This window comes from Podarcis pityusensis (genome assembly GCF_964106645.2).
Source record: "Podarcis pityusensis genome assembly, chromosome: 11".
NCBI classification, from domain to species: Eukaryota; Metazoa; Chordata; class Lepidosauria; order Squamata; family Lacertidae; genus Podarcis; species Podarcis pityusensis.
The window spans coordinates 53,949,733-53,959,777 of NC_138036.1; the positions used below are offsets into that span (position 1 = coordinate 53,949,733).

General features: G+C 42.3%; 1 protein-coding gene and 1 long non-coding RNA gene across 9 annotated transcripts in view; one reads left to right on the forward strand and one right to left on the reverse strand.

Moving 5' to 3' along the window:
• Positions 1-10,045, forward strand: part of CNTNAP4 (contactin associated protein family member 4) — a gene marked incomplete at its 5' end in the record, with an annotated part of 272,470 nt that overhangs the window by 167,782 nt on the left and 94,643 nt on the right. For 7 of the 8 annotated variants that reach the window (XR_013977143.1, XR_013977144.1, XR_013977145.1 and 4 more), the window contains 4 exons: positions 1,541-1,744; positions 1,887-2,071; positions 4,637-4,780; positions 8,173-8,434. Coding sequence is in view for 5 of the 8 variants with exons in the window: in XM_080972303.1 (XP_080828429.1) it covers positions 1,541-1,744; positions 1,887-2,071; positions 4,637-4,780; positions 8,173-8,434 (795 nt within the window). The remainder of the gene's footprint in view (positions 1-1,540; positions 1,745-1,886; positions 2,072-4,636; positions 4,781-8,172; positions 8,435-10,045) is intronic. The other variant, XM_080972307.1, reaches the window with a different exon arrangement.
• Positions 1-10,045, reverse strand: part of LOC308458380 — a 164,223-nt gene that overhangs the window by 39,399 nt on the left and 114,779 nt on the right. The window lies entirely within an intron of this gene.

Sequence of the window (10,045 nt, forward strand, 5' to 3'; positions counted from 1 at the left end):
TACAGCACAGGTCCTGCGTGCAAAATGTCCTAGGTTGAATCCCTCATGTCTCCAGGTAGAGTTGGGAAGGATTCCTACCTGAAACACCTCAGAGCCACTGCCAGATAGTGTTGAACATGCTAGACATGATGAATCAATGATCTGACTTGGCATTAGGTAGCTCCCTAGGTTCCTCTGCTTGATTTTTCCCCATCCTCTGACTTCCTCTGTTCTAATCTGTCACAAACAACACAAAGACTTGGGCATCTCATTATCACATCATTCTGCTGTGACTTACCTGGTGCCTCACCAGCTGATGCCATTGCTCCAGCTCTGGGAAAAATAAAAAATAAAATCCCAGAGCTTTGTTCCTTCACATTTCTCCTCTGTTCTACAAAGAACCATGCTGCAAGATACAGGAACAGAACTCTGGCTTGCATATGATGCTTATAGAATGGCTTGGGATTTCTCATACTTGCTAAATGATTATCACACAAGTGGCGGGGGGACAGTTTCTCTTCTTGGCAACCCATCATAAGAGATCCTTTATTTGTGTTATTCTCTTTTTTAATTTTTTTTTTAAATTAAAGTTTTTCTGACAGAAAAAGAAGTAAAAACTAGAAAAAAACTTACAACCACAATCATTCAAAATAATTCAAATTACAAACACAATCATTTTACTTTTATATCACATTCTCAATTAATTTCCAAATACCACCCTCTACTTCCCTCCCCCCCACCCGACTTCCCCTTACCCATGTCAGATCTTATTGGCATTTGTATTATTGTTTCTTGTTGTGTTAGCAGTTATTTATACTTAATAGTCGTATCCTTTATAATATCATCTTGTATCCTTGCGAGTCTTTCCTTTTACGTTTATGTTAAACTTAATTTCCATATCCATATTTTTTCATATATATCTCTACACACTACCACTCTCTCTTAATTTTTTGCTTGGGGCAGCCCCTAATTGATGCCGTTAATTTTGCCATCTCCATAAACTCACAGATCTTAATTCTCCATTCTGGTAATTCTGGTATTTTTCCTGTTTTCCATTTTTTTGCCACTAATAATCTAGCTGCTGCTGTCACATAGAGGAATATATTCTTTTTAACTTTGGGGATATCGTTGGTTATTAAGCCTAACAGATATGCTTCTGGCTTTTTGAGAATTGTGCTCTTAAATATTCTTTTCAACTCTTCTGTATCTTGGTCCAAAATTGTATAATCACTTTACACCCCCACCACATATGGTACATTGTTCCCACCTCTGCTTTACAACTCCAACAAAGGTTTGAATATTTTTTATAGATCTTTGCCAATTTTACTGGGGTGAGGTATCAACATTTTCATTATATTTTCTCTGATCAAATAACAAGCTGTGAAATTTACGTCAACACTCCATAATTTCCCCCATCTATCTAAATGTATTGTCTTGCCCAGATCTTGTGACCACTTTATCGTTGTTTCTTTTATTACTTCATTTTTCAATTCCCACTCAAGGAGTAGATGGTACATTTTCGATATAATTTTTTTTTTTTACTGCTTTGTGTTATTCTTAGGGTCTGATGTGGCAGATTTTGATGGGAAGAGTTTCCTGCTCTACAGATTTAACCCCAAATCCACCACAGCACTGAAAGACATAATTTCTCTGCAGTTCAAAACGATACAAAGAGATGGGATTCTGTTACACAGAGAAGGACAGAATGGAGATCACATCACCTTGGTGTTAGTTAACGGAAAGCTTTCCTTGCTCATCAACATAGGTATCAAGTGCAAATTCATACTGCACACCTACTTAGTAATCTGCTTATTTTAAACTAACTAACTAACTATATATATATATAAGTTCACTGTCTTCATTGTTTCTTCCAACAGACCTAACAGTTTGTTTTTCTCCTCTTGAAGGTGATGCTAAAATATATTCTGCTGATGCCCAGGTTAATATCACTCTGGGTAGCCTATTGGATGATCAGCATTGGCATTCAGTCCTCATTGAACATTTCAATAATCAAGTGAACTTTACAGTTGATAAACACACTCACCATTTTCATGCAAAGGGAGAATTCAATTATTTGGACCTTGATTATGAGGTGTGAAAACTATCTTTCATTTATTAGACTTATTATTTTGTTATGTAAATGCAATTATGAAACAGAAGGAGATGGTGAGCCGCTTAGGGAAGTGTTTCAGCATTCAGACTCTTGTCGAAGCTTGAAATTAAAGACTTTCGCTAATGCTTTGCTTACATGTGTGCCAACCCTTGACTTTTCTGCTTTGATGTAAATGCCCAAATGTTCCTTTTGTAATTGTACTGTTTACACTCTACTAGGGGACTTCCTGGCACTTAGGTGGTACAGCTGCGCCATGCAGGACAGGGGATGTGAAGGGGCAGAGGAAGGGGGTGTAGTAGGGGCGGTTCACCCCGGGTGTCACCACTGAGGGGGGTGACAAAATACCAGGTGGCACTCACCACGGGGTCTGCAGCATGCCTGAGCCACATGTCTCTCCTGGGAGTGATGCAGTGGCTTGAGCGCCTGCAGGCTCCGCGCTGCACCAAGCGGTCCGCCCGCCACCTCCCCCTCAGCTGTAGGGCGGCTGAGTGGGAGGAGGCAGGCAGACTTCTCAGAGGCCCCACAGAGTGTCCTGCCTTGGCCGGCCCTGCCCCTGCAGGCGGCTGGCCCCATCCCTGGGCGCAGGGCATGTGTGCCACCCCAGGCTCTGCCGCTGGGGATGTGAACAGAGAGCAGAGACAATAGGGTTGCCAGACGTCCCTGGTTCCCGGGGACAGTCCCCGGATTTGCAAATCTGTCCCTGGACAAATTCCGTCCCCGGAATGTCCCCAGATTTGCAAATCTGTCCCCAGGAAACGTGGCAGCGGCAGCCTCAGCAGCCCGGAGCCAGCCTGTTAGTGCAGTTGGCTCTGGCTGGCTTCAGGAGCTGCTCGCTGCTTGCTGTCATGGCGCCTGCCATTTTCCCTGCGCCACGGCAGCGAGCAGCTCCTGAAGCCAGCCAGAGCCAACTGCACTACCAGGCTGGCCCCTCCTGGGCAACGGCTGCCCACCTGTGACTCCCGAGCCTCCCCTGATCTGTCAAAACAAAGGGGGAAGGAGATCGGGGAAGGCTCGGGAGTCATGGGTGGGCAGCGCGCCGTTGCCCAGTTTTTAGAAAAACTCTGCGCATTTATGTTTCACAGGGTGTGAAAGAAGGGCTTTGCACCTTTATACAATATGCATGTATGTTTGGGCCCAGGGTCTTTTGCCTCACCATCCCCACTACTGACTCCCTGTTGCTACTCAGCTTCAAAAAAATAAATAAAAGTGTCCCTGGATTCATTGAAAAAAATCTGGTAACCATAAAATACAACAGCTCATAAAAGGCAGGTTTAGGTGGGTATAATAGATTGCATCTTGCACATCAGTGTGGTGTACACTTCAGATAAATCAGAAACTTTGGTAGTTTCATTTGCCAGTCATCCCTTTCTCCACCGGCTGGTAAACCACAGAGATACTGTGCTGCTCAATGAATCAGCAGTTTAAAGAAGCACTGTAGTTCGCCAAAGTGGTGATTCTACAGCAGGTTTGGGGAACCTGTGGTCCTTTCGTCATCCCTGACAATTGCCCATATTGGCTGGGAATGGCGGCAATTGGAATCCAAGATCTGGGAGTCCACAGGTTCGCCATCTCTGGCCGAAACCAAGGTGAGGTTGGATCCTTGTGAAAGAGAGTCAGTTTTCCCTTGCACTGGGGTATTGCTGCTCTTATTCTGGATCCTATCAAACAAATTTATGGGAGTATGGGAGCTTTGGTGCTAAAGTGGCATTTGCCCACTCCCCCCGCAACCTGTTAGCACTGGACAGCTTCCTTGCCACACCCAAAACTATTCCCTTATAGTTAAACTATATGAGAGAGTCCATTACTTCGAGAGCTCAGTGTGCGAAACCTAGCGCATGCAGCATAGTGAACAGGCTTTCAGTGTGTAGCTAACATAAGAAATAACAGTAAATATATTTGTTTAAGTGTGTGCATATGCTGTATTATTAATTTGAACATTTCAGATAGATTTCAGGTAAGTAGTTGCCATGGTCACATGAAAGACTGATACTGTAAGTTAAATAAGTATAATTATATATGATGATAATAATATAAATATATTTTTATCATTTTAAAAAGTATTAAGTAATGTGGAAAAATAAAGGAAGATTGAGAAGACATTTATATAAACGGAATTACGTATGAATAGTGCATCCTTACTTAAGAGTAACCCCACTGAATATAATGGGACTTAACATCTAAGTAAAGATTTGTCAGATTGCACTGTACTGTTATATAAATGTTAACTTCCAAAGAAAAGCACTTTTTTATTGAAATGATTGAATAAAACTAGCATTGTCAGAAAATAAAAGCACATTTATTTAAAAGGTATTTCTTTGGCCTCTTACTTTTTGTGTTATTTCTGAGCTGTGTTTCTTAACCTATATTTTAAGTTAATGCATTTGACAATTGAAAAGAAATAATAATGGAAAAAAAAGATTGCTTCTCAATTGACCAATATGGAGCTACTGCTGTGCCATTGTTAACATTTTTTATCATAAACGTTTGAAGCAGATTGTCAGAAAATTGCTTAATACGATTATTGATTTTTCTTCTCTTTCTAAGCTCAGCTTTGGAGGGATTCCAGTACCTGGAAAATCAGGGCTGTTACCATGGAAAAACTTTCATGGGTGTTTTGAAAATCTTTATTACAATGGTGTGAACATTATTGATTTGGCCAAGAGACATAAACCTCAAATCAACATTATGGTAAGAAAAGTTGGGTTGGGGAGCACCTTGACTTGTATAACAATGTTCCAATCACAGTCTAAGGCTGCAAACCACAAATCCGTTAGCTCGCTTTATGTAAGGGTGCAAGCCCTAAGATGATTTAATTTAAGAAAGTTCATAGCAGGAAAGTTTCCTATTGCATCCTTCACCGTTCTCTGGATCATGTTGCGATGTGAACAGATGTTAGGAGAGGATACATTTCTTAGATATTATCCTTCCTTCCGCATGTTTGAGAGTTCAGCAGACTGCTATCCCTTTGCAGCTTAAAAGGGAAGCTTAGATTAGCTAGTTTTAGCATTTTAGTTTAAGTAATCCAGGATGCTTCAGGGCACAAACAAAATAGTATCGCAAAAGGTAAAAAAAAGCATTTACTCACTCAGAATACTTGTTGAAGAGTAACAGATACAGCAGCTTTGTTCAGGCAGGCTTAAAATGGTAATTCAGTTTCAAAGACTTGCTTAGGTCTAGCTTAAAATGTAGTTTGATCTTGGAGGTCAGAGTCTGTAGATGTTGTCACATTGCTGATAGAGTGGAAAGAGATGGAAAGAGATGAATATGGTGTGCCCAGGCAGATAGGAGAATATATAGCTATGTGCTCCCCCTGTCAGGGCACAGTGGGGGTGTCTCTCACAGAGTTCTCTCTAGGAAGTTTACAAGAAAACTCTGTGAACTTCATCTCCTGTCATTTGCCTTTCTAGCAAGACATGAATTGTTGGTTTGACTACATTTCAAGTATCCTGCAGATCAGGAGGCCCTTCTGAACAACGTAGGATGGGATAGGGTTTCTTGGGTTGCTGGGAGAAGGAGGAGGTGAGAAATGTCATTTCTGCGAACTTCTTTAAGTTAAATGATTTTAGGAAGAAAATATGACCAGCTGATTGCACTCCCTCAGAAGCCCTCTACACTTCATCTCCCATTGTGGACCCAACACCCCAGAGAGGCTTTGGCATAGGGCCACATTGAGGAAAGCTCAGGAAACTTTCCTGCCATGAACTTTCTTAACATATATTGGGTTCCAAGCCAAGACAACTGTGCTCCATTACCTCCGTTTGCATGAAAGTGGCTTACATTTAAGTACCCTCTTTTAATTGGGTTATGGATTAAGCTGTAAATCACGATGGAGAAGCTAGCATTATTGACTCTCTGTATGCAGGAACTGCAAGGAGAGGAGGGCATGGAAGAAATGGTGGAAACTGACCCAGTTCTTCCATCATTCCAAAGTAACATAAATACGGGATGGAGACAAGAGTAATGTAATCGCTAATGGTGTGTCTTGTTTTGTGTTGACCTTGTTATTGTTGACATCCATCAGTCTTGAGAGACAATGGAATGTTTCTCCAGGGGTGAAGTCAAACCACTGTGTTAGCAGCACTGAAGGGCGAAAGCCTGGGCAGTTTGTACGAAGGTCCTGGGCTGCCCAGATGACAAGATCTGTTTCTTGGCCTTGATGAGGTGGTCCAAAGGAAAGCAGAGTAATATGCTTGGCATAGAAAAGAGGACAAGGAGTTGCAGCTTAATTACAGCTGGAAATGAGGATTAAGGAGTTAGCTGGAACTTTGGGATTGGATTGTGTCTGGATCATGTTGGCTGTGGTTACAATGAACAGCTAAAAACCCAGTCTTAATAAGCTTTATTGTTTTCAGTACTTTCTCTGATAATAGTTCCTCATTTATTTAGAATCCCTTTCTGCAGCTGTGGATCTATGTGCCCCGCCCCCGCCCCCATGAGAACTATTATATGTTGTTGTTATCTGCAAAGTACAAGAGAGGCAAAATATACCTTCTTCTGTGCCAGTCTATTATTCACATCAACAAGACTCTAGGGCTCCTTCAGTTGTTGTGTCTATGTGGAAACTACAGTGGTACCTTGGGTTACAGACGCTTCAGGTTACAGATGCTTCAGGTCTTCGTTAACTCAGAAATAGTACCTCGGGTTAAGAACTTTGCTTCAGGATAAGAACAGAAATTGCGCAGCGGCGGCATGGAGGCAGTGGGAGGCCCCCTTAGCTAAAGTGGAGCTTCAGGTTAAGAACTGTTTCAGGTTAAGAACGGACCTCCAGAACGAATTAAGTTCTTAACCTGAGGTACTACTGTACTGAAAATTGCCTCCTCTTGCTGGTGTTTCATGCATTGTCTTTAACATTTTGAAAGGTGCTAACTCACTTTCTCCCACCAGAAAATACCGTATTTTTTGCTCTATAAGACTCACTTTCCCCCTCCTAAACAGTAAGGGGAAATGTGTGTGCGTCTTATGGAGCGAATGCAGACTGTGCAGCTATCCCAGAAGCCAGAACAGCAAGGGGGATTGCTGATTTCACTGCTCAGCAATCCCTCTTGCTGTTTGGCTTCTGAGATTCAGAATATTTTTTTTCTTGTTTTCCTCCTCCAAAAACTAGGTGCGTCTTGTGGTCTGGTGTGTCTTATAGAGCGAAAAATACAGTATATCCCAGAACACAAAATCAAATAGGGTAGCACCTTCATGGTTGCCCCCCAAAGGTCTGCAGTTCAAGGGCCCTCTTATCTCAGGCCCCATCTGCATTATATATTTAAAGCACTACAATGCTGCTTTAACAGTCATGGCTTCAGCAAAAGAATCTTGGGAATTGGTTTGTTAAGGGGGCTGAGAGTTGTTAGAAAATCCCTAGCCCACTCAGAGAACTATAATCCCCAGAATTCCCTGGGAACAGGTACTGATGGTTAAACTGCTATGAATATTGTAGCTCTGTGAGGAGAATAGGGGTCTCCTAACAACACTCAGAACCCCTAACTAGCTACAGTTTCCAGGGTTCTCTGGCTGATGCCATGGCAGTTTAAAGTGATACCATAGTGGTTTCATTATATAGTGCAGATATGGCCTTAGTTCATGAGCTGGAATGCAAATCATTTAGCTGCAGCTCTTTCCACTTCTGGAGACAGCAACAGCATCCTAGTTAATCCCAGGACTCCTCACTATCACCAACAGGCAAAATGTAGGGCAGGCCTGTGTTTTATCTGGTGCTTGCCACATATGGAATTTCCACACGAAACCACCAGCTGACGCAAAGAACCTGTGAGAGTCTTCTAATAATATGCTCAGAGACTATCTATTTCACCCTGAAAGCACTTACACAACAGCCTCCATCTTCTTCAAATCAGCCCTATATTTGTCCCGGGTTTGCCTGCAAAACCATTGACTGAGACATTGTAATGGTTGTCATTGCCAGGTTTGGAGTTGTTGCTTTGCATTATTCCATCTGTACTGTATCCTGTAATGAAACAACCAGCTAGATTCAGATTTTATCACTTCATATCTAATTATTGATAGACAGAGGCATTGAAAACTTGTTTGTCTATACATTTACCCAATATTTTGTTTCTTTCATTTATTTCTAGGGCAACATATCTTTCACCTGTTCGGAACCCCCAATTATTCCAGTCACTTTTTTAAACCTCAATAGTTATCTTGCATTGCCTGGCACATCGGGGCATGATGAAATTTCGATCAGTTTTCAGTTTCGGACCTGGAACAATGAAGGGCTCTTACTGTCAAGTAAACTATATCAGACTTCAGGTGGCCTCCTCGTGTATCTGAGTGATGGGAAGGTTAAACTGAGTCTCTATAAACCAGGAAAGACACAGAGTGACATCAGTGCAGGTAACAGAAAGCAGGCGAAAAATAATTGTGATGTGATTACACTGATGTGTCACTTACACTGATGTGTCCAATATAGCTGACTTCATTGTTTGTGGGGTTGTTGTTGTTGTTGTTGTTGTTGTTGTGTGTGTTTACACACCTTCCTTTTTCTCTTTCCCCCCTCACACAGAGGGTTCTATAAATGCCACACTGACCCAACATTCATCTTGCGTATGCTTTTTAAAAAGAATCCAATCCGTTTCTGTGCTCTGAGCTGTCTGCTCCAATCTTTAATTTGTGTTTTGTTCTGCCCTATGTAAAACAAAGCTATGGGTTCCCCATCCATTCTAATGGGAAATCTAAACATGGCTATAGCTTTCCTCCTTTTGGCAGAAGTTGATGAAATCCGCAGGTGGAGGAGCCCTTTCAGAGTGGATGGGCAGAACAACCCAAACCCCAAATCTACCATGATGGGGAGGATAAAGTGAGTTGAAAGTGTCCCTTTGCCCAGTCTTGCACCAGCAGTGGGGAGCCCCATTACCAAGGAGAGACACAACATACCCACTCAAGCAGAACTCAAAAAAATGGGGCATTTGGGGTGTTGGGAGTCGGCAGACCTGCACCAGTACAGGGTTTTCTGGATCCTTTGCTGATCCTGCTGCCATCATATCCCTGGGAACTGAAGGATCAGTTTGGGATCTGGAACAATGTGCTCCCACTTTCTGCCCTGGCTAGCACGAGGAGCAAGGTTGTGAAGTGGCAGCAGTTACACCACTTCACCAAACCTCACCAAAGTAGTCCATAGATTTGAAGTGACTCCTTCACATACACTTATTGTCAAAGCTTCTGATTATCCAACTACTTTGAATTCTTACCAAGATATTTGGACAAAGGAAAGTGTGGTGTACTGTCTACACTCTTGTAGTGCTTACTGCAGTATATAAAATGCACAAGACAGGATGTAGACTCTTCTGTTGGTCCGCTGCTGAAGGCAGAATGCTGAACTACCCAATTTGCATCCAGCCAGCTAGACCACACATTCAATGAGTCCTTGTCGGGCTTATCCCCTTCCCCATAATGGTGCTTTCCTTTTAAACCTAGCTTTTTACATGGGTATTTGGGACAAGCTGGTGGTACTGTTGGATTACGATTTGGCTACTGATTTATTTTACTGTTGACGGGTTGTGTTTTTATGCTGATACATTTTGTTACACCTATTGCTGCTGTTTGTGAAATTGTAGCCCAATCTGAGATGGGATAGAATGGGATATAAATGTATAAACACCTGAATGGAGCGTTACACATACTCTGCACACACAGAGAGTTCTGACAATGTGTTTGGTAACAATAAGTAGCAATGGTTTCTTATTGTGTGGACAGAGCCCTCCACTGATATAACTGCAAATGTAGAGGCTCCAATATTTTGATGAATAAGTGTAGGGGAAGGATGGAACCCACTGCCCTAGCCCTATGTGCATTCACTGATCTTGTATTTGGAACACCGGCAGATGACTCATGTAGTCTAGCACTCTGCTTTCAATAGCATTCTGTTTCCAATCAGATGTGCCTGGAAAGATCTGGAAGCCTGAGCAAGACTCTGGTCCCAGCAAGGTCAATCTTACATTTGACAAG